Source organism: Nanorana parkeri, unplaced genomic scaffold (assembly GCF_000935625.1).
Source record: "Nanorana parkeri isolate BGI_ZX_2015 unplaced genomic scaffold, ASM93562v1 scaffold529, whole genome shotgun sequence".
In the NCBI taxonomy this organism is placed as follows: domain Eukaryota; kingdom Metazoa; phylum Chordata; class Amphibia; order Anura; family Dicroglossidae; genus Nanorana; species Nanorana parkeri.
In genome coordinates, this window is record NW_017306797.1 from 274,426 (window position 1) to 300,042 (window position 25,617).

General features: G+C 44.3%; 1 protein-coding gene across 1 annotated transcript in view; it reads left to right on the forward strand.

Moving 5' to 3' along the window:
* The first annotated feature begins 6,087 nt into the window (after positions 1-6,087).
* SAP30BP (SAP30 binding protein) overlaps positions 6,088-25,617 on the forward strand; it is a 45,956-nt gene continuing 26,426 nt past the window's right edge. The window contains exons 1-3 of the mRNA XM_018561540.1: positions 6,088-6,278; positions 7,840-7,949; positions 18,885-18,932. Coding sequence (XP_018417042.1) covers positions 6,188-6,278; positions 7,840-7,949; positions 18,885-18,932 — 249 coding nt within the window. The 5' untranslated portion in view covers positions 6,088-6,187. The remainder of the gene's footprint in view (positions 6,279-7,839; positions 7,950-18,884; positions 18,933-25,617) is intronic.

The following is a 25,617-nucleotide window of genomic DNA, read 5'->3' on the forward strand; positions in this document are numbered from 1 at the left end:
GCGCTACCTACACTTCTCCTCGGATCCAAAGGAGAAGCCCCACGGTGGGAGGACAGGACATCGCGATCGACCAGGGATCGCTTTGCGATCGACTGGTAGATCACGATCGATTTAATGGGCACCCCTGTTCTAGAGTATATCTCCAAAGACCTGCTCTCCATTGCCAGAAAATCTCTGTACGGATTGCATCAGTAGCTCCTATGTAAAATGATACTTCCAGGGTGTGTTCAGTCTTCCCCTGAAATCAATCTGTAGACTCAGAATCAGAACCATACTGACACACCTGAAACCAATCTGTAGACTCAGAATCAGAACCATACTGACACACCTGAAACCAATCTGTAGACTCAGAATCAGAACCATACTGAAACACCTGAAACCAATCTGTAGACTCAGAATCAGAACCATACTGAAACACCTGAAACCAATCTGTAGACTCAGAATCAGAACCATACTGAAACACCTGAAACCAATCTGTAGACTCAGAATCAGAACCATACTGAAACACCTGAAACCAATCTGTAGACTCAGAATCAGAACCATACTGAAACACCAGATCCATACTGACACACCTGAAACCAATCTGTAGACTCAGAACCATACTGACACACCTCATACCAATCTATAGACTCAGAATCAGAACCATACTGACACACCTGATACCAATCTGTAGACTCAGAATCAGAACCATACTGACACACCTGAAACCAATCTGTAGACTCAGAATCAGAACCATACTGACACACCTGAAACCAATCTGTAGACTCAAAATCACAATCATACTGACATACCTGATACCAATCTGTAGACTCAGAATCAGAACCATACTGACACACCTGAAACCAATCTGTAGACTCAGAACCATACTGACACACCTGAAACCAATCTGTATTGGTTTCTGTATCACAAATTTAATATAAACATGGGCAATCTAATGTTTACAGGCGTTAGAAGCTGGAGAAGAGAGATAATTATACATCTTGATGAGGAAAGCACAGGAAACCATCAGCTGTGTAATACTGCTCATTTATTGTCCAATTCACAGGCAAGTGACACCAGGAGCATGCAAAGCAGTGACAGGAAACAGCAGTGTCACCTTCCTGGCTATGCACTGTGTTTGAAGTACAAAGGAGTAGGAACACAATTATAAATATTTTGGCATCCAAAACAGTTTAGCCCTGTCTGCATTTCAGCTGTGTACATATCTGTTTGCCAGGAGCTGCACTTTATGAGAACATATTTCATATACAACTCTTACCGAATAATAACACTTTATTCCTTATCCCAGTTCATGGAACATCAATGTGTTACTATGAAGAAAAAGAAGAAAAACAACAATTACCAGTAGAACTGGATTACAGTAGAACAAACAATAGAAATGATTCGATATAATTTACAAGCACAAATGTTACATTTATGTTGCTGACAAGGCAATTCAAGTCTTTGTAAACCTCCAGTAAATGGCACTTGGTTTGCTTGAAGTGATAATAAAGTCAAAAGCTTTTTGAAATGCTGATGAAATTACTTACAATGGATGCTGCTCCTTTATGTTTAAAAGTTTTAGCTTCCTGCAAAATCAGCTGGTTCCCTGAGCTCTGGCCCGGATTTTCGGTTTTGGGGTTGCTCCTTTCCCTTGCAGGGTCCTATGGGGACACCCTTGTGTGTGCTAGTAAGATGTGTGTGTCTCCACAAATACGCAGACACAGCAGAGCAAGCCACTTCCCCAGCTTCTCCCTCTTCAAATGCTAGGAGAAGGACTGCTGCTGAAGACTTTGCTTCCTGTTGAGATTAGTGGACAGGAAGTTCAGGGAAGCCGAGCTGAGAGAGTTGGAAGCTTTCTGCAACCAAGGAAAAACATCTCTCCTGATCCGCAGGTAGTCATATCATGTACAATTACATGTGTACTGTCACAGACAGATGCAGCCGCTGTCACCCTGTTATTAACTTGAATTGGCACAGCGGCCGCATCTGTGTGGGCACACCTGGGATTCCTGCCACAAGGATCCGTAGATTCTTGCACAGGAATCCCCAGCCTCAGCGTGAATACTGTGTGCATGAGGCCTTACAGGAAGGATTCATACAAATCTAAACCCACATAGGCACACCTCATGCATATTACTTTACCTTATACCAGTGTTAGTCAACTTAGTAAAATTAGGGGACCTCAGATGCAGCCCCCGACATATCCAAAAGGCCACTCAATAGCATAGTTTTCATAAATGTGCCATTAAAATGCAATTGCTTGTTTAAAGAAGAACTCTAGGCAGAAACTTATTAAGTGCTTGTTTTTGGCCTGGGGTCAAAAAGTTATAATCACCTAAACCCCCGAGCCCTTAAACCGGTCCCTAGAACATCTCTCCCCCTCCTCTGCAGTGGTCTAGGAATCCTCAAGTCATCACATCAAGTCAGTACACCTTCTACTGCATTGGGTTAGCACATGCGAGTTAACGCAACGCATAGGGGGTGATTTACTAACCTAAACACACATACACACACCAGGTGTGTGTGATTTTCACACAGCAAAACGTATTTATCAACCAAAAAGTCTCTAAAAGCATATTTCCACTAATGCCATATATAGAAAAATCATGCACATGATGCATATATAATGCTGCTTCACAGTTTAGACAAAAATGGTTAGCTCATGCATTTACATTCCTTGCATTCATCAACGCAAGCAACACAACATAGAGCTAATTTACACAACATCACCTTGGAATTCATTCAGGGCTTTGCACAACACACCTGCTGGGTGTGTACACATTACAAAGGTGTTTAGATTCCACCCATAGATCATGCTGGGAGGGAACACACTGCAGAGGTGTATACACATTCGTGGTGTGTTTATAAGGTTAGTAAATCAACCCCATAGTGTCAGAGGCGTAACTAGAAAGGTCAGGGCCCCGGTGCAAGAAACCATAAAGGGGCCCTGCCCACCCCCCACCACCATGGAAGGAGCTACCTGAGTCGCAGCTGCAACTGGGCCCTGGCGTTCCACCACTTGGGGGGGGGTTCATTAAACGCCAAGGTGCTGACATTCTCCCCTGAGACTACAGCTCCCAGCAGGCAGATGCTCTGCAGCTCTTTCCCATGGTGGTTAATATAGGGGTATGGGGGGTAGTATACAAGTGTAGTTTGCGTGGGAGGAAAATACACAGACAGTAGTCTATTATAGGTGGAGAGATTGGGGGATGCTCACTGGGTAGAAAACAGACAGTACGGAGGGGGACACAGAAATTAGTAAGTGATGGAGGGGGAATTAGGATGGCATTGTATCAACTCCCCTTGGTACCTGTAGCTCTCCATCCTCCATTCTATGCCCCTGTGCCGATTACTGCACCTCTCTCCAAAAGCCACGCTGCCCGGAGCTCCGGTCTTTATCTTTCACCTCCCTCACCATGTTGCCTACTGGGCAATGTTCTGCCCTCCCTGGCTACAGCGTCTGCCACACCTCAGTTTCACGAACGCTGCAGGCAGCATGAGGGACCTGAGGGCCCTCTTCTTCCTCCCCGGGCCAATCCCCCCCCTTCCCCGCTGACATGTGCACATGTAGGTTAAAATTCTAAACCACATTGCACTTGCTTATACAAATGTCTGATGCTAAGTGCAAATGTCATTGAGAAGCTGGGTAGGAAACTCCAGCAGTGAGATGTTTTCATGTATGTTCCTGAACAAGGGGGTTCGTTTCAGGCCACTAGCGCCCACCTATAACAGAAATTTCAGTTTTCCATGGACTAGCCCTTTGACACTGTGTGTGGCAGTCATTGAGCCTAATTGTATTATCTTTTCACAACAAACACACACAGATCTAGGTTTGTACCGGCCATGTTTAGATTTGTTCTTAGTGTGATTTCTTTCATAGATTTTTAGACAGAACAGCGTTAATGAGGGAAAAACCCCAGCATGGCCGCTACATGGAGCCGAAGATCATAGGAAATAAATACATGGTAGAAAAGAGATACAATTCAAGAAAACATTGGAGAGAATCGGCATATACCCATTTGTTCCATTCTTACAACAGCTGGTTAAATTGTACTGAACAAATGTACATGCAGCTAGGCAGGACAAATAAGCTTTTAATTGCCAATCTCTGGAGTCTGGAAGCAACATATTTTATTCTAGATATATTATTATATTCTAGAGTGAGGTCTCTAGAACGGGACACCATATTCTAAATAAGGTCTAAATAGACAAATCAAGACCTCATTCCTCCAGCTGGTGATCCCTCTAGTGATAAAGTTAAATATAGGGGGATCAGGCCTTCCCTCCTCCTGCTGGGGATATCTAGGGATGCACCGATACTCGTGCTCCCCCAAATGCTCAGATACCTTCCTCGATACTGGAACTTCCGGTCACAGGAAGATTTGGCAATGCCAGAGGGGAACATGGAGCCGGTTTCCCGGGCAATCAGGAAGCCGGGCGGCGAGTAATGACCCACCTACCGGCTTCCTTATTGGCTATGAAGCCGGCTTCTCAGCCAACCAGCATGGAGCCAGCTATTCGGCCGGCTTTATGCTGATTGGCTGGAAAGCAAACTTCCCAGCCAATCAGCATGGAGCCAGCTGTTAGGTCCGGCTCCATGCTGATTGGCCGGGAAGCAGGTTTCCTGGCCAATCAGCATTGAGCCAGCCAGACATGGAGCCATCTTCCCAGGGAATCAGGAAGCCGGGCGGCATGTCATTACACACTGCCTGGCTTCCTGGGCAATCATGCTTATGCTCCATGCCAGCGGAAGCACCAGTATCGGTACTCAGTATCAGCGAGTACTGACAGCAAAATATCAGTACTCGATACCGAAAAACTGGCATCGGTGCATCCCTAGATCCCTCTAGTGATAACCAAAGATCTATATAGGGGGATCGGGACCTCCTCTCTACTACTGGTGATCCCTCTAGTGATAACTAAAGATCGATATAGAGGGTTCAAATTCTGCTTCTGATGATCCCTCTACTGACAAAGATCTATAAAGGGGATCAGGACCTCCTTCTTCATGCTGGTGAGCCTTCTAGTGATAAAGATCTATAAAGGGGATCAGGACCTCCTTCCTCCTGCTGGTGATCCCTCTAGTGATATGTAAGATCTCTATAGACGGCTCCTCCTTCCTACTGCTGACAATTCCTCTAATGATACATATCTATATGGGGGAATCAGAGCCTCCTTCCTCCTGCTTGTGATCCCTCTACTGATAAAGATCTACATGGGGAATCAGGACCTCCTGCTGGTGATGCTTCTAGTGATAACTAAAGATCTATATAGGCGGATCAGGACCTCTTTCCTCCTGCTGGTGAGCCTTCTAGTGACAACTAAGGATCAATATAGAGGGGTCAGGACCTCCTTCCTCCTGCTGGTGAGCCTTCTAGTGACAACTAAGGGTCAATATAGAGGGGTCAGACCATACTTGCTCATTTTGGAATCATCGGAAATAAGCATCCCAAATCTTTCTGGCCAACATTGCACCTCCCATAGTGTACTCTATCAGAGGATTCTTTGACCCAAAGTGCATTATCTTCCATCTAGAAATGCTTTTCACTGCTGTGACCAATCTTCCAGCAATGCCAATCCACCTCTAGGAATTTCAACCCTATTGTACAACTTTGTATCATCAGCAAAATATGCAACCTCATCTTTGTAATTTTTGTTTTTTATACTTGTCCCTGGTGGGGAGATGTTCCATCACATCCTGTCCAGACAGGAAGTAAGGGGAAATTACCCAAATGGGGACACAGGAGACATTACCCGTCCCTGCCCTAACCAAACCTAAATTTTAAAAATGTTTTTGCTGGGGTTGGCCATTCCACATCATATTTATACACCAAGCAGATGTCTCCAAGTTCTTAGGTATGGCTCCTTCTAACTAGTAAACAACATAATGTCAGAGCAGGGGCAGTCAACCCTGAACTTGTGTCTGGGCCCAGCCACATTCACATGTAACAAGTAACACAATAAGCTGTCTCCTTTTTCCTATAACAATTCCCACATGACAATGAACTCCCCCCTAAACAAATCACAAAGTTACACAAATTACAAACGGTACAGACGTGTGTCAGCTGCTCGCAAACTTCCTCCCAACTTCCGCCGGTGCGTCGCACATTGATGACGACACCAGACCAGAGCTCTGTTGCTTTGGCGGTGTCGTTCACACCTTCCTTTCGGGCGGTGGCGATGCGTCATAGGTGCGACAAACGCGATGGCGGCGAGTAAGAAGAATGTATTGTCGTCCCTGGCGGTGTATGTCGGGGACTCGGAGCCCGAACTGGAGAGTGACGGGGAAGTGGAAGGTGAGACACGAACGGTGCTGGGGGTGAGGGGTGGCTGAGGGTCGGTATCAGAGTGACTGCAGTCCCCTTTTTTCCAGTGCTGGCTGCCTTTATTGTACAGCTCTGGGTATCTGAGGGATTAGAGGGTCAGCCTTGTGTCCCAGGAATGTCCCTGGTTCCCAGTGTTGGTGGGCTGTATATGATATATCATCTTTAGGCAGGACTGGGTATCACAGTGACCAGAGGGTCAGCCTTGTGTCCTAGAAATGTCCCTGGTTCCCAGTGTTGGCTGGCTGTATAGGATATATCATATTTAGGCAGGACTGGGTATCAGTGACCAGAGAGTCAGCCTTCTGTCGTAGAAATTTCCCTGTTTCCCAGTGTTGGCTGGCTGTATAGGATATATCATCTTTAGGCATGACTGGGTACCAGATTGACAAGAGGGTCAGTCTTGTGTGCTAGAAATGTCCCTGGTTCCCAATTTTGGCTGTCTGTATTAGAGCTGCAGCTAACAATTATTTTCAAAATCGATTAGTTAGCCGATTATTATAGGGCTGCAACAACTAATCGACTAAATCGATTATAATCGATTTATTGAAAAAGTTGTCAACGTTTTCAATCATTGATTAATCGGCTTCCGATTAGTTGGCCCTATTCACGGCTCCACACACGCTGCGCGCCGCACCTCCTCCCCACCTCACGCTCTCCGCTGCCAGACCCGCCCGCCCGAATCCACACGCCGCACCTCCTCCTCCGCCCACATCCACGATCGGCAACACGCCACAATGCAGAATAATACCAGCTATATATAGGAGTGCAACAAATCCGAGCAATACATAATACATACAGTGTACAATGTATTGCTGGGATTTGTATTCCTCAATAGCTGATGGTACTTTGCTCCGTATAATATACAGCATAATGTACCATCGGCTATAGAGGAATACAAATCCCACTATCCCAGCAATACATTATAGAGTACCCTGTGTGGGAAAGTGCAGGCTTACCTGAGCAGTCTTCCAGCAACTTGATTCTGAGATCGGGGGTCTATCTGTCGGTGGCTGTCATCCCCCCCCACGCCTGCTCCTCCATACTTCTTCTTCTCCCCGCGTCCCTGTGCCGATCGTGAATGTAGGCGGGCAGTTGGCGGGTCTGGCAGCGGCGGCGATCTTGAGGAGGTGCGGCGTGTGCAAAGCCGTGAACACTGCCAACTAATCGAAAGCCGATTAATCGATGATTGAAAACGTTGACAACTTTTTCAATCGTTTTATAATCAATAGTTGTTACAGCCCTAGTCTGTAGTGTATACCTCATCTTCAGACAGGGCTCCATAACAGTTACTGCAGTGACAGCCTTGTGCCTCTAGAAATGTCCCTGTCTTCCATTGTTGGCTGGCTTTGTGGTATGGCTCATCTTTAGGTTACCTTACTACCAGATTGACTGTTAAGTCTGTCTCAAGCACCTAGAAATGTCCCTGGTCCTAGTGTCGGTTGGCTGTATGATATGGAAAGGAAATTAAATGTATAAGTATGAACAGTGTACTCTTCCATTTTAACACTTTTAATGTGTCCTGCCATTTTAGATGACCTAGTCCTAGGCAGTCTGGTGCCCCGTTCATACGGAGAGGATGACATAAGCAGAGTGGAAGAAGATGGATCCAACAAAGATGATGATGATGCTAGCCAACATTCTGTAAGTAAATTTTGTGAAGGAGGCTATCTGACCCCTAATGATCATGGATGATATACACTATATTGTCAAATGTATTGGGACACCCCTCCAAATCATTGGATTCAGGTGTTCCAATCGCCTCCATGGCCACAGGTGTATAAAATCAAGCACCTAGGCATGCAGACTGCTTCTACAAACATTTGTGAAAGAATGGGTCACTCTCAGGAGCTCGGTGAATTGAAGCGTGGTACTGTGATAGGTTGCCACCTGTGCAATAAGTCCATCCGTGACATTTCCTTGCTAGTAAATATTCCACGGTCAACTGTCAGTGGTATTATAACAAAGTGGACGCAACTGGGAACAACAGCAACTCAGCCACGAAGTGGTGGGCCACGTACAATGACAGTCGCCAACTGTCTGCAGAGTCAATAGCTACAGACCTGCAAACTTCATGTGGCCTTCAGATTGGCACAACAACAGTGCGTAGAGAGCTTCATGGAATGGGTTTCCATGTCCGAGCAGCTGCATCCAAGCCTTACATCACCAAGTGCAATGCAAAGCGTCAGATGCAGTGGTGTAAAGCACGCCGCCACTGGAATCTAGAGAAGTGGAGACGTGTTCTCTGGAGTGACGAATCAAGCTTCTCTGTCTGGCAATCCGATGGACGTGTCTGGGTTTGGCGGTTGCCAGGAGAACGGTACTTGCCTGACTGCACTGTGCTAAGTGTAAAGTTTGTTGGAGGGGGGATTATGGTGTGGGGTTGTTTTTCAGGGGTTGGGCTTGGCCCCTTAGTTTCAGTGAAAGGATCTCCTAAGGCATTAGCATACCAAGACATTTTGGACAATTTCATGCTCCCAACTTTGTGGGAACTGTTTGGGGATGGCCCCTTCCTGTTCCAACATGACAGTGCACAAAGCAAGGTCCATAAAGACATGGCTGAGCGAGTTTGAGGTGGAAGAACTTGACTGGCCTGCACAGAGTCCTGACCTCAACCCGATAGAACACCTTTGGGATGAATTAGAGCGGAGACTGCGAGCCCGGCCTTCTCGTCCAACATCAGTACCTGACCTCACAAATGCGCTTCTAGAAGAATGGTCAAACATTCCCATAGACACATTCCTAAACCTTCGCCTTCCCAGATAAGTTGAAGCTGTTATAGCTGCAAAGGGTGGGCCAACTCAATATTGAACCCTACGGACTAAGACTGAGATGCCACTAAAGTTTATGTGCGTGTAAAAGCATGCGCCCCAATACTTTCGGCAATATAGTCTCTCACTCTAGATAGATAGATACACAGTATATCATTTTATTTAATTTTTTGGTTTACTCACACAGTCACTGTGCTATTGTTCTATTACCAGGAATATTTTGGGACCAACTCAATATTGAACCCTACAGACTAAGACTGGAATGCCATTAAAGTTCATGTGCGTGCACAGGCAGGCGCCCCAATACTTTTGGCAATATTGTGTGTGTGATGAGGATTAAAATAATAAATAAAATAAAATCCAGTTAAATATAACATGATCCCTTATTCCACCTAAGCTGAATGAGGGATTAAATGGATCAAGGCAAAAGTCCTTTTGGTACAGTGAAGGGAGGGGACATCTCATTAATCAGTTTTTACATCGGAGCAGGCTGGGGCCCCATTGACGTTGCTGCTCTTCTGATCTCGGACCGGCTGGAAGTGACATCACGTCACTTCCGGCTTGTCCAGCAGCAGAGAAGGCCAGCTGAGCAGGTAAGAGGAGTTGGGAGGGAGGGAGATGCAGCCCTGCCCAGCCCACCCGAGAACCCTGCAGAGCCCACCATAGAGAGTATCAGATGGGCTGTGCAGCATCTATGGGAGGGCTCTGCAGGGTCATTCTCAGGTATGTGTGGGGTCTCGGGTGGGTCCTGAGCCCAGCGGGTCACTAAGCCCAGAGTCCAGCGGGTCACTAAGCCGAGCTCAATTCATATACTGTTCTGCATTGCTGTATACATGTATTGCTGGGACTTGTAGTCCCCCTAAGCTGGTGCCATTCTGCATTAGAATGTAAGCTCCTCTGTACAGAGACTGATGTGACTGGCTCAGTGTTCTCTGTACAGCACTGTGCTATATGTCAGAGCTATATAAATGTATAATAATAACTAGAAGTGCACCGAAATGGAAATTTTAAAACCGAAACTAAACCGAAATAAAAGTCAGGCCGAAACCGATACCGAAATGTTTTTTATTTTTTAAATATTTTATTTTTTTATAAACTTTTTAATGTTTTTATATTTTTATTCATTTTTTATAAAATATTTTTATTTTTTACTTTTGCTTTTAGGGGCTTCCGGGAAATATTAGGGGTCTAAACAGACCCCTGATATTTCCCTTTTTAAAATAGAAAAAGAGATTGAGAAAGTCCTCAATCTCTTTTTCTGTGTCACCTGTTTATAAATGAACAGGAATCCTCTAAGTGTTCCTGTTCATTGATAACATGAGAACATTGTTTACTATAACTACAATTATGAATAAATGGGGGTAATGTAGATCACTCCTATTCATTCATAATTGAGGATATAGTTAACATACCATATCAATTATGTACAAACACTCAGCGATCACTGATCGCTGAGTGTTTGCTCTTCTCTCTGACACGCTGCCACAGGAGGCTGATCGAGCGGTGTAGAGAGGAGAGCCCAGCCTCCTGTGACAGCGCTGTCTCCGCCCACACACCGCTCTGCCGGACTGTGATAGGCGGCAGAGCAGTGTGGGTGTGGGAGGAGACGCTCACAGCGCTCGGTCGCCTGTCACTTTCTCTTCTCCCCGTTGTGACATAGAGCAGCGCCCAGTGGGGAGGAGAGAAAGCAGGGATGCGCCAATGTATCGGCAGGAAAATGGCACTTTCAGCATTATGCCAAAAGTGCAATTTTCGGCCGATATATCGGTGCATCCCTAATAATAACAGTGTGACTGGCTCAGTGTGGCAGCGGTGCGGGGTGTCAGCAGTGTGGGAAGGGGGGCCCCGGCCTAAAGCCATGTAAGGGGACCCAAAATTTCTGATGGCTGCCCTGCGCATGTCCTAAACTTTATATAGTTCTTACAGGAACTGCAGAGGGGCATTTTTGCAGATTTGTGGTCACTAATCTTGCAAGGAGAGGGGGGTGAGCTTCTTCAGTTCTCACACAGTATCATAGTGGGTTGTGCAAGTGTACAAGATTCATAAATGACCTCCAAACCCTGGAGTCCACAGTTTCGTACTCAAGAAGACTCAAAAACCAAAAACACAGTTTTAGGACTGTAACAGACTTTAGCACAATAGTGAACCCCAAATAATTACATCCAATGTACGAATATAACAACTCAAAATTCCCTCAACAGCCTTTTCAAATGTCCCCTTATGACCATAAATTTAAAAAATGTTCCCCTATAAAACCCCACCATTTCCAGTGCCCCATAATATGTATTTTCATAGATCCATATTAATAAACAATGTACAAAACGCAGTCTAGGATCGTGACACCAGTAAATCATAGTAAATCATCTCACACTTATATTTTCAACCAATTATGGTCTTATATGGCAGTAGAAGAAGACGTTGCCATCTGTGAAATCTAAATGACATAGATCTACAGTTGTGTGAAAAAGTGTTGGCCCCCTTCCTGATTTTTCATTGTTTTGCACGCTTGTCACACCTTAATGTTTCAGATCATCAAACAAATGTAAATATTAGTCAAAGATAACACAAGTAAACACAACATGCAGTTTTTAAAGGAAGGTTTTTATTAAGGGAAAACAAAATCCAAACCCACATGGCCCTGTGTGAAAGTGTTTGCCCCCCACACCCCCCCTGTTAAAACATAACTTAACTCTGGTTTATCACACCTGAGTTCAATTTCCCTAGCCACACCCAGGCCTGATTACTGCCACACCTGTTCGCAATTAAGAAATCACTTAAATAAAGGTGCCCATACACTGTACGATTATCGTACGAGAATCGCGGGAAATCCCGCGATCGTACGAGAATCGCAAAGTGTATGGAAGGCGTGCGACTGTTTCTACTGTACGGTCGCACGTCTTCCGCTGAACAAGCAGGCTTGAAAACCCGCCGAGAATCGTACGATTCTCGGCGGGACCAACAGTAAAATATGGTGGTGGTAGTGTGATGGTCTGGGGCTGTTTTGCTGCTTCAGGACCTGGAAGACTTGCTGTGATAAATGGAACCATGAATTCTGCTGTCTACCAAATAATACTGAAGGATAATGTGCAGCCATCTGTTCGTGACCTCAAGCTGAAGTGAACTTGGGTTCTGCAGCAGGACAATGATCCAAAAACACACCAGCAAGTCCACCTCTGAATGGATGAAGAAAAACAAAATGAAGACTTTGGAGTGGCCTAGTCAAAGTCCTGACCTGAATCCTATTGAGTTGCTGTGGCATGACCTTAAAAAGGCGGTTCATGCGCGAAAACCTTCCAATGTGGCTGAATTACAACAATTCTGCAAAGGTGAGTGGACCAAAATTCCTGCACAGCGCTGTAACAGACTCATTGCAAGTTATCGCAAACGCTTGAGTGCAGTTCTTGCTGATAAGGGTGGCCCAACATTTTTCACACAGGGCCATGTGGGTTTAGATTTTGTTTTCCCTTAATAATAAAAACCTTCCTTTTAAAAACTGCATGTTGTGTTTTACTTGTGTTATCTTTGACTAATATTTAAATTTGTTTGATGATCTGAAACATTAAAGTGTGACATTAAAATCAGGAAGGGGGCCAACACTTTTTCACACAACTGTATGTATACAAATATGGTTTATAAGATAAAGAGCACCCAAGTGACCATGTGATCAACATTGAACATTATTCCATTGTATTCCTTAACTGCCTCCGGGCCGGCCGTAGTAGAAAAACGGCCGGCCCGGAGCTCTCTAGATCTAAGCGGGCGTCTTTAGGCGTCCGCTCAGACACGCCCCCTCGCGCGCGCGGAAAATTGCCGTTTTTTTAAAACAGGCAGCAATGCCCGATACCATACAAGCGATCCGCCGGCTTTAGAGCCGGCGGATCGCGTGTATGGGGTGCCGATTTTAAAGTCCCCACCCATACATACACGCATGCAAACATGCGTCGGGGGCGCATACGTGCAAAAAAGACGATTGCGCCCATTACGCCGCACATGTTACATATCGCTGCGAACGTCGCTGTGGGATATTATAGAACACTTAGTGGATGCGTTGTACATACTGTGATCAGATCTCTTGGAGAAATAAGACAAGCACTTGCTCTTATATGATGATCAGTTCCCACAGACCAGCATTTCTAATGATTGTTAGCATTTATAATTGGTATATTTCATGGTTCTCACAGATGCTTGTGTTTGTACATATTACTGTTATAATCAAGAATACTTGCAAGTGATCATTGTATTAAGTTCTTGTGGATCATGGTGGAGTGTCTGTTTTGAAGACCATTTGTGTTTTTCACAAAGTCTGTACTACACTGCACAATATTCCCTGACACTTGGTCTGTATTCACACCTGAGCTGAGTTTTAGTTACAGCAATTTAGAAGCATTTTTTTTGTTGCACATTTTATCGGTTCATTTTTGCGGCGTTATTGTGTTTTTTTTAGCCAGTGTAAAGTCAGTTTCTTCTTTTTTTTTTTTTAGGGCTTCTATTGAATTCTGCCTTAGAAGAAACTAGGGATGTTCAGATACCAGTGCTGATACTTGGCATTTTCATGAGAACTACCAGGGTTGCAGCGGTTGCAGCTGGGACTTGGCTGTGGCGCTCCACCACTGTCCTGAAATCATTAGGCTGGGTTCACACCTAGGCGTATCGAATATGCGAGTTTGTCGCGCGTTTCGTGATGTGCGTTTTTACCGCGATTCGTGGTAAAAAAACACGCGACAAGCGCGCGTTTCCGAGGGCTACTTGGCTGTATCCCAATGCAAATGCGCAACAAAAAATCCCCAAAGAAGCTCCTGTACTTCTTTGGGCGTAGGGCGTTTTGTAGAGCCTTCATACGGCCTGTAATACGCCCAGGTGTGAACCATGCCCGTAGGAAATAATGGGATTTCGGTGTTTGAGCGTTTTGCAGAGCGTTCAAACGTGCTATAAAACGCCCAGGTGTGAACCGGGCCTAAGTCTGTATTGTTTTAGAAAATCTGTCGCATGACGAGAAACAAAAATGTATCAGTACTTGTATCTGTGAGTACTTGGAAGTATCAGTACTTGTATCTGTGAGTACTTGGGGAATTATCAGTACTTGTAAAAATGATATCAGCGCATCCCTTATATATATTTATAACAAAAAAAATCATACATTAAAACAGAGATGTACAAATGCCAGGAGCTCCGTGTGCTCCTTACAAATGACAGCTGCCTCCTAACTTTTGAATTTTTCTCTAGTCTAGACCTGGAGCTGGAAAAGTATCTGTACTTGTACTGCGTACAGTTTTTGGTATCTGAACATCCCTAGAAGAAACTCGTATACATTTTCAAGCTTTGAGCAACACAAAGATCAGGTGTGAACGGGCACCATTGAACCTAATGGGATTCTTCACGTGAAGCGACAAAAAACTCAGGTGTAAATGGGAGCAACAAGTGTTGTGAGTTGGAGTTCTAGATAACTGTGTAGTGTATTCAAAGCTTGTGAGAAATCTCACATTGAAGTTATTGTAAGTCATTTGGACTCCCCAAATAAGTAAAGTCATAACCCTTAATTAAAATCCGACATAACCTTTAAAGGAGAACTATGGGGTCAGTGTTTTCCCCCAAAGTTCTCCTTAGGGTAACGGGAGGACACAAACTAGCGTCCTCTCATTACCCTAAGCTCAGTATACCGCGAGCTACAGATCGCGGTATACTGAGACGCCGGAGCGGATCCCGACTTAGACGACGGGATCCGCCCAGCTGCGTGAGTGACAGCTGGCTCTGCCTATCTAGAGACAGAGCCAGCTGTACCCGCCCCCTCCCCCGTCCGTTCCGCCAATCAGCGCTGGCAGATCGGAGAGGGGAATCCAGCCCCTCCCCCTGTCACGGCAGAGAGCCGTGACAGGATCGAGAGGTGAGCGAACCCGGTATGTGTTCGCTCACCTCCCGATCTACTGAGCTGACCTGTGACAGTCTCATTGTCACAGGTCGGCTAGAACTATGAGGTGAGTGGAAATCACTCATCTCATAGTTCTCCTTTAACCCCTTTGCAGCAGCAGGGCCTGGTCTGGCCCTCAGGTAGCCCTATGTAGCATCTAGGTTCAGAGGAGCACAGGTTCTGGCTGGGTTTGGGCTGAACCTTCGCTTATCCCTAATCATGTAACATAAAATATTGCAAATGCAAACATTTTATTCTACAAGATCTCTGCTTTCAGAAATATATAATTATCAGCAACTCTGGCAGCAAACGGGTGAACACTTACAGAGTTATTCACAAAAGGGTGAAGAGTTTGGAGAAGACGGGAGAATTGAACAATCTAGGACAACATCTCTGAACTGGAAAGTGAGCTGAATTGGAGAATTTATCCAAATCAGTTATGTTGTCCTAGATTGGTCACTTCTCCTGACTTCTCCAAACTCTTCACCCTTTGGTGAATAGCCCTGTTCTTGTCAGGCAAATTGCTTACTACATCGTACACTCTTATCCTATAATTACCGGTATGTTAATCCTAGAGATGACTGTGCTTTACAGAGCATGTTCAACTGTCAGTCGCTGTCCCGTGAAGGCGCTTACGATGTAATGGTTCTAAAAAGTTTTTTTTATGTTTTTTTTTTTTTTAGAATTATTTATTCAAGTTGAGCTCGTAACTTACATCACAATATCCTAATCATTTCATACAAAATAAGTCCTTTGGCATATCTTTACAATGCACACTTAAACATATGTTTTACCTCTATATTCCTATTGCTTAAAAAACAAATCACGACATTCTTGGATCCCTCCTTTTATTCCAACCCCCCCTGAAAAAAATAAAAGAGAAACTGGTATATTTCTAATGATCTCCAGGTAAGTTTATCAGTAATGGTCTGGGTATTCTTACATCATTACTTGTATCCACCATAAGTAGAAATCTGATGAGCTAGTGAACTCCATCCAAGATCTGCACTTCTCCACAATTAACAGGTACCTATCATAGGGGCGAGCTGGAAGCTCCACCATACGCATACTAATGTTTTTTTTTGTTTTTTTTAATAAATAAAAAAAACATCTTTTATTGAAATGTATAAAAGTGACACATGAAAACAAAAAAAAACAGTCAGTCTGACCAGTATAAAGCAAACATTACAGAGATGTGCATATTGTTTCCAGATCAGCATATGTATTGCTTAACAGTGTCATAACAGGTACAGACATGTGAGATGCTACACTTTCTACATCCATCACACTACACCTGTATATCAGGTCAAGAGTTTTCTGTCTGAAAGCATGTGCATCACCTTCCGCAGTGACAATCTGGTTGCAAGAAATCGTAATGGAAAATAAAGGTGCATAAACCTTCTTTCATTAGGGCCACTTGAGAACACAAAATAAGATTGTGCCAATATTTTCTCAGTTTCCTTCGTGTTATCAGTACTTTTTCCAAAAATGCATAGTAATGTTTAATTCAGGTACCCACTGCTGCGCCTGGGGGATGCTTGATGACCTCCAATACTGTGGGATTATTGTCCTTGCTGCTACCAATATAGGACACAATAGTCCTTTTTTTTTTAAATCCTATTACTGAACCGTAATGCATTAACAGCAGTGCCACCTCCTGGGGTCCTAAACACCTATACACACACTTGGGCCAGTTTTTGCAGGAACCCAGGGCTGTGAGGAAACTGTGCCAACAATTTGGTTCACCAATACATTGTGCCTGTCTTCTCTCCTAAAAAGGTGTATGAAACTGTTCAGCCAGTTTTGTGATCGATGCACTCTTGCCAGGCTACATTGCCGGGTAGTTGTCCTAATTACTGCTGTTAAAGTGACTTTGTTGCAAAAATTAAAGTTTGAAGAATTGATGTTACTGCACAGAGTAGGAATAACTGTACTGTTGCCCGCACCTCCACGCACCATGATGAAGAGAAATCCCAGACTGAAGTCCCTTCAAAAACCCACATCTCCAGGAGTCGGAAGCCTTCCTGATAGTACACTTGTCATTTAAAATATGATTAACTCTTTGCATGAACTGCAGGCAGAGGTGCCTTCTTCAGCAATCTACAGGTCCATCATGGGACCCCTGAAATGAATTAAAGGAGCAGTAAAGCTGGGGGTGGCAGTGGAGTACTAGATGATACTAGATGTCCTCCAGCCAGGAAATGAAGCGGTCTGACTCACTGCTTCTTTTAAAGCACTCTGTGATGTGAAATCTGAGTAAGCAATTATAGTACAGGAGAGGCACCTGTACAACTGCGCAAGACTCAACGGCTGGAGTACAGCTTTAAAACGGGCCCACATTGTCATTTCTAGCTGCTTGTACTGTGAAATAATATATCCTCAAACATCATAACTAAGGCTATGAAGTCCAGTTTCAGTTGGTTATAAACAGCTTGCAAACACTAGCTGGTTGTTTACATTAAAGGTGCGGCAGGCTTCCAAAGTCTGCTCCCTTAGAAAGCAGCTGAAATTTCTGTGCCTCTGTTGTGAATGTTGAAAATTAATTTCTCAACAATTCATATAGCTACAAAGGTGAATAAGGGATTGTTTAAAGTGCTTATGCCGTATATGTGAATACTTAAGTATATATAGTCTGGGCATAGGTTCTTTTTAAAGAAGAAAGCTAAAAGTAAACTTTTTGTACTTGTCCCAACAAGCAATAGGGTATATTTGCACTGAACCATTGCATGTGTACAGTGTACGGACAAGATTTTTTACATAGGTTCTTGCTGTGTGAATAGGGAACGCATAAGAAACATAAAGTTGGGTTTTCTCAAACTTGACTGCAAAAGTGGAACTACATTTTGAAGCCGCTCTGTTTTTGTTTTCCAATGTTTACAGAGCCGCTTTACAAACCTGAGCTATTCTATTAAAAAACTGGCCAGCACAGAATTTTTGCAGATAAAAAAAAAATCTGCTGAAATGTGTTCCCCCGAGACATGTGCGTTGTGGAGCATAAAATAATTCTGGTGCAGTTTTCTGTCCATTGATGACACATTTATCACACATTAACATCCAAAATAACACTAATGAAAGGAGAACTATGGGGTCAGTGCTTTTCCCCATAGTTCTCCTAAGGGTAACGGGAGGACACAATCTAGCATCCTCCCGTCACCCACAGCTCAGTATAGCGCGAGCTACAGCTTGCGGTATACGGAGACGCCGCAGCCGGAACAGATCCCGACAATTATGTCCTGGATCCACCCAGCTGGGTGAGTGACAGCTGGCTCTGCCTATCTAGAGGCAGAGCCAGCTGTACACGCCCCCTCCCCGTCCGTTCCGCCAGTCCGCGCTGGAGGCTCGGACGGGGGGCGTAATCCCTGCAGGGAGCTTTGAGTGACAGTCACGGCTCTCTGCACGGATAGATTGAGAAGTGAGCGAGCGACGGTATGTGTTCGCTCACTTCGCGATCTACTGAGCCGACCTGTGGCAGTTTCATTCGCCTCATACTTTTCCTTTAAATAAAGCTGGGTATTCCTAGCTTTGATTATACACAGGTATGAAAAAGGTGTTCCCAAATTACTGACGAGAGCGAGTTATCCTGGTACATGACAACTATGCATGCATGGAAAATGCAATTTGTGGGCAGGTCAGCTGTTCTCAAGGCTTCATTGTCTATTTTGACAGGAGTGGAGCTTTACCAAAATTTGAAGTCCTCATGTGTAAATGTTCTCCGGCTTCAGAGCATAGCATTTTTTGCAGTTGGGCCAAGAGGTTTTCTTTTCTAGTATGTGTTCATTATGTCAGCTTCTGTACCTTACTTAGTGTGATTTACATCTACTGCGTGCTGTCATTCCAAATACTCGCTGAATGTGGATTGTGACAGCCTATTTCCTAAACCTTGTGAATTTCTGTCTTTTATAGGGAGAGGACGATTCAGAGAATGAGACTCAGGAGACTGTTGAAATTAAGGTATTTTTGGGAGAGGGTTGCAGAGTTTTAACTGCATTGCTAACACCTGTGTGCCCTCTGCCTTGCTAACACTCCTTCCTGTCTTGCTTGGGAGCAGAACGCTCCTGTAAATTAACTGCACTGTTAGATGCGGTTGCCTTTATGCGTTTTCACTGGTACAGTCACCTTTTACCTTGTCTCTTCCCTGTTTTCTATGTTCATTTGGACTTAAGATTTATGCTTTTGTTTTTCATCGGTACTGTCTATTCCAATAGATCTAACGTTTCATGTGCCTGTAACACAAAAGTTTATAGATTGGTCATGTCCTGTAATGAGAACCCACCTCCAGCGCACACACTTTAGTCTTTTTCTTAGTGAGACCTCACCTCACACATATTGGTCTTTCTCCAGTGAGATCCCACCTCCACTACACACACAATGGTCCTACTCCAGTGAGATCCCACCTCCAGCGCACACACTTTAGTCTTTTTCTTAGTGAGACCTCACACATATTGGTCTTTCTCCAGTGAGATCCCACCTCCACTACACACACAATGGTCCTTCTCCAGTGAGATCCCACCTCCACCACACACACATTGGTCTTTACCCTGTGAGATCCCACCTCCACCAGACGCACATTGGTCTTTTTCCTGTTAGATCCCACCTCCACCACACGCACATTGGTCTTTTCCCTGTGAGATCCCACCTCCACCACCCGCACATTGGTCTTTTTCCTGTTAGATCCCACCTCCACCACACGCACATTGGTCTTTTCCCTGTGAGATCCCACCTCCACCACCCACACATTGGTCTTTTTCCTGTGAGATCCCACCTCCACCACACGCACATTGGTCTTTTCCCTGTGAGATCCCACCTCCACCACCCACATATTGGTCTTTTCCCTGTGAGATCCCACCTCCACCACACGCACATTGGTCTTTTCCCTGTGAGATCCCACCTCCACCACACGCACATTGGTCTTTTTCCTGTGAGATCCCACCTCCACCACACGCACATTGGTCTTTCTCCAGTTAGATCCCTCCTACAGCACAAGCTCTCCAGTTTCCTCTATGGAGTCACACATTCCCAGCACACAAATTGGATACTGAAGAGTGTTTATGTTCTCACCATTGATATTGCACACTGAGCCCATTCACATAGTGTGGAGGTTCAGGACTTCGAGTAAAGCTCCGTTCACTAGCTCTCATGCTCCCTCTCTTCAGAAGTAAATTCATTGCTTCTTAATCTGACCACACAAGGCTCGATTTCAAAATGAAAGAAGCCGAGTGGGAAATTGTCAAACGATTGGTGATTGCATCCAGTGAGATTCCTATGCTTCTTAGCTCCATATAGTGGACATAATGCACTGTAAATCTCATTCACATAGCTGTTCGCTATGCATATGGTTTATAAATCACCCTTTATGTCACATACACCAAGCTTATAAGCTTCAACCTCAGTGGCCTGCCATGTACGTGATCTGATTCAACAGTATATGCATCAACCCTTTAGTGGCAAATATTGATTGTTTGTGTGTGTGTATGCCTTTAAAGTGGACCATTACCCCTTTGGCTAAAAATCACACCAGCATAATGCTCTTCATGCTGATATAAAATCATCTTGCATTCATTAGCTAAACAAACATATTTTTATTTTAATTACAATTTCTTGTTTTCTACTTCCTGGTTCTCGTTGGCAAAAGTGATGTAATCGGTGTCCAAGTGTTGCAGAGCAATGCTGGGAAATGTCATTTTTAATCTCTAGAGGCATTTTCCTCCCCTGAGATTATGTGCATAGTCACATGTCCTAATCACATGTACCAGAGTTCCAGGAAGTAAAGGGAGATGGATTCATCTGCCCTTAGTAAAACTGGCCACTATGAGAAGAATGGGCAGGAAAAGAGAAATAAGGTATGTAGGAATAAAAAGCCGGCACTTGATCTAGAAGTATATGTGTGTAGATTGTCATTACTAAACATTTCTAAAGGTGCCTTTGTTGTTATTTTGAAGATATGGGTGAAGTTCCTCTTTAATGACCTTACTGTCATAACTGTCTTTTTATACTAAATGGGACTCTTTATATGCCATATTGTTTTTGAATATTTTGCCAATAGCATGGAGCCCCGTGTCTGTTTTTATCAATCCAATTACTAATTGTGTGAGCGCTATGTCAGCTCTGACCTATGATCACATGCTGGCTTGCCCTACCAAGCGAATGGCGCCCTAGCCACGGCCTCCGGCCGCAATGTGGTCCGCCGCACGGGATCGCAAGGCACATTGTGCCTGCGGTCCGATCCTGACACTGAGCCCTAAGACAACGTGGCCTTTCAACTTTTGGACACATTCCTAGATCAGCTTAATATTGTCCTCATCAACAGAATGCCTGTCCTCACAGTGTGTAATTAAAGCACTTGACATGCATTACATTTAGTTAAATGAAGCACTAAACATTCAGTTCTTCAAACTAAATATTGCTTTTAGGTAATTAATGGATGGAAGGTGGCAGTGTATTCTCTGGGGAGAATGGAATGGCTAGACAGCCAGAAAGTCTTCTTACTGAAATAAGACCCCTTTATCTCTTATGATGCCAATTGCACATCATGTCCACTAGGTGGCAGCATAGTTACACAAGTGAGTGTATTGTGCTTGGCTTGTGCAGCATGGTATGCGTTTGTAAAAAATACAGCCAATATACAGTTGTGCACAAAAGTTTGCATACCCTGGCAGAAATCGTGACATTTTGGCATTGATATTGAAAATATGACTGATCATGCCGTAAAAACATTTATTAAGGATAGTGATCATATGAAGCCATTTAATATCGCATAGTCCTTTAAATCATAATGATTACATAAATAGCCCTGATCAAAAGCTCCCATACCCTGGAATGTTTGGCCTTGTTACAGACACACAAGGTGACACACACAGGTTAATATGGCAATTAAAGGTGAATTTCCCACATCTGTGGCTTTTTAAATTGCAGTTAGTGTCTGTGTATAAATAGCCAATGAGTTTGTTAGCTCTCACGTGGAAGCGCTGAGCAGGCTAGATACTGAGCCATGGGGAGCAGAAAAGAACTGTCAAAAGACCTGAGTAACAATGTAATGGAACTTTATAAAGATGGAAGAGGGTATAAAAAGATATCCAAAGCCTTGAAAATGCCAGTCAGTGCTGTTCAATCACTTATTAAGACGTGGAAAATTTGGGGATCTCTTGATACCAAGCCAAGGCCAGGTAGACCAAGAAAGATTGCAACACAACTGCCAGAAGAAGTGTTCTGTATACAAAGGTAACCTCAAGAGAAATACAGGCTGCTCTGCAGAAAGTGCTGTATATGCCATTAATGTAGAATATAGGAATATTTCTATCCAGAGGTAATTAAACATGACATTAAAATAACACGCACAACATTTTTTAAAATCTCAGGATTTTAATTGAGCAGTGTGTGAAACAGTGTAGCTTATGGGTGAAAAACTTATGCATACATTTATTACCCCATAGACATTGCTATTGGCAAAACCCTCTACCGAGTTCTTTCTGTCGCTGCTGATTAGACCAGTGCAAAATGTATTTTGGCTAGGGATGCACCGATACTCTTACTCGCCAGGTACTTTTGATACTTACCCTCGATACCGGAAGTTCCGGTCAGAGGGAGGCTTCCTCTGACCAGCAGTGCCGCGAGGAAACATGGAGCCAGCTTCCCAGCCAATCAGGAAGCCGGGCCTGTGGGTCATGACCCGCCTCCTGGCTTCCTGATTGCCTGGGAAGCCGACTCCATGCTGCTTGGCTGGGATTCCGGCTTCCTGGCCAAGCAGCATGGATCCGGTTTCACAGGCAATTAAGAAGCCGGGCAGCGGGTAATGACACGCTGCCCGGCTTTCTTATTGCCTTGGAAGCCTACTCAATGCTACCGGAAGTATCGATGCTCTGTATCGGCGAGTACCGAAATATAAATATCGGTACTCCTACTCGATTCCGAAAAACCGCTATCGGTGCATCCCTAATTTTGGCCCATCCTATATATAGAATTTTTAATGTCTAATGAAAACACAGAGCATGAGGGGAGAGCATGGGGACCTGGGCTTTCAAGAGAACAACTTGAACCAGTTCAATACCTCGGAAGGTCTGCATACAAATGCAGCCTACTTGGAAATGTTTGCTCCTCCAGACTGACATCAACCTAACAAGCCAGTTTGATATTTGCATCCACATAAGCCAAAGACTCACGTGAGGAGTACTGAGAGAGGGTGCTGTGATGTTTTCAGGAAGCCATGAACAGCACCCTTCTCTATCCTCCCACCAACCATGCTCTGCTCATATTGCCTAGAGAAGCACAGCGACCTAGTGGTGACATCACTAACAAAACAAAAGTCTAAAAAACGGTAAAGAGCGAAAACAGAAGAGTTTATTATAAAATGTAATTGGCATGTTGATTACCTGCAGACAATCAACCCTCGGCACAAGCAATTTGCATCCAGGGGTGAATGTCCTCGGGTATTTGCAGCACGTGAATGGCTGCAAGTGCGGTCAGCTGACTGGGCACATACTGTATGTGCACAGGATGGATAGCAGTTTTTAATGTTTAAACCCCCCCCCCCCCCCCTTCATTTCTGATATTCCATATAGTATTTACCCATTTTACAGCTTTCTTATACAAAAAATTAATTTGTTTAAAGCAGTTGACATGTGCCCCGAAATCTTCAAAAATGTTGGCCATTGTTTCTTATTCAAGCCTTTCCCTTTTATGAGATGCGCAGAAAACATGGCTGGAATTGTTTCTAAAAGTAATATTATCACAAGGTTGCCAGGTTACATGTGTTCCTCCCCATAAGCGAGACGACTCCTGAAACTTCCCTGCCAAAGGGAGTGAATACAACTTCAGTCTTCTCTTATTACTTGGGCTGATCTGGGTGGCGTGTGTCAAAGGCTTTTCCTCCCGTGAGGGCCTCTACTGGGAAGTGTTTCCAACAGAAGATAGAATTACTGTAAGATCAGGATAAAAGGGGATTTATAATAAAAGCCATTGTTGTAATACTTCATGATTAGAACATCTCATAATGGAATGTGCCGTGCCAAATCCTTTGTACTGTGAGGATGGTTGTGTGTTTTACTTCTTGGGATCATAAGAGGTGTGAAGGGTAAATGAAATCCTCCTCAGTGTTCCGATTCTTTTATAACAGCTGCTATGTGAGCACATATTGTATGTAAACAGCACCTGGCTTTTACATTCACACCTCGGCATTTCATGCCATATAATGCATGCTTATCTTGTATTTAAAGGGACACTAAACTCAGGAGTTAAATCTTGGGATGCACCAACAACGATTTTTTTTTTCCCGGTACTTGCCGATACCAAATACCAGGAAGTCCTATTAAGGAAGTCGGGGGGCGTGTATTGACTCACCGCCCGGTACACGATTAGCCGGGAAGTTGTCTCCACGCTCCCTCGTCACCAGGTGACGAGGAAGCATGGAGCCGGCTTTCTGGCCAGTCGGGTAATGACGCGCCACCTGGCTTCCTGATTGGCCTGGAAGCTGGCTCCATGCTCCCTTATCACCAGGTGGTCAGCCGGGCAGCGAGTCATTACTCACCACCGACCCCCCTGTTTCCTGATTGGCCGGGAAACCAGCTCCCTGGCCACTCGGCTTCCTTATACCAGGCATTCTGGTATCGGGATAGGCATTGGGAGCAGTGCTCACCCAAATACTCGGTATTGGCATAGATACCGATACTAGTATCGGTGCATCCCTAGTTAAATGTTAAGCATTCATGTACCTTAACTATTAACAAAAATGTAACTTTTTTGTATCACTCGGCTGTAGAGCCTCAAATCATCTCTGAATTTATGCTGACACTGTCCTTCCTACTGGAGGGTGACTTATTTTGTTCTCCATGGTCCCTGTGTGTTGTAAAGTAACCACCATGCCCCCTGGGACTTGTGGATCCAAAACAGCTGGAGAGCCGAGGTTACCTACCCCTGCTCTAGGCATTACCCACATTTACCCCCAAACCTTCATTCCCCCTCTTGGTTGTGTCCCAGCATTCATTTCCTTATCTTGTTTCTGTAGTAAGGAACAGCTTCTTTTTTTTTACTGCTGGTCACATTAGCAGGCTTGTAAAGTTCTTGCAGAGGCAGCTGCTGAAAGGTCGGTTCCTACTGATTTCGGTATGCTGCCTAGAATACCACTTTAAGTAGCCCTTGCCCCTTTCCCCAACGCACATATACTGTAGATGTTAACACACCTTTGCTGTAGTGCACCACAATGTGTGAATGTGTTGCATTGGCAGTAATGGTGCAGACATCAGTCTTCTGATGGCTAAACAGCCCAACAATGTGAATGCACCCTAAATTACAGTTTAACAATTTAAAAGTCCCAATTTCTTATTTAGTAATCATAATCACCTTATTTTTGTGCAGCATTTTTTTTTCAATCTGAAAGGTTCTTTAAGTAATACCATATCTATAAAACTAACACAACTTCTTGCATTAGAGAATAGAGCCGATGCCCTACCCTAAGGTCCCTCACACCAGCCCTCCCTTATGTAAACATAACCCCTTTGATCTCCTGCACTGCAATCATCGGCACTAAACACCAGCCCTTCCTGTGAGGAAAGATATCAGCACCTAGGTCTAGAATCTGTTACTTTGCAAAACCCATGTATTTGATTTTAATAAGGCATGTATTATTGAATCACCATGTTTTGAG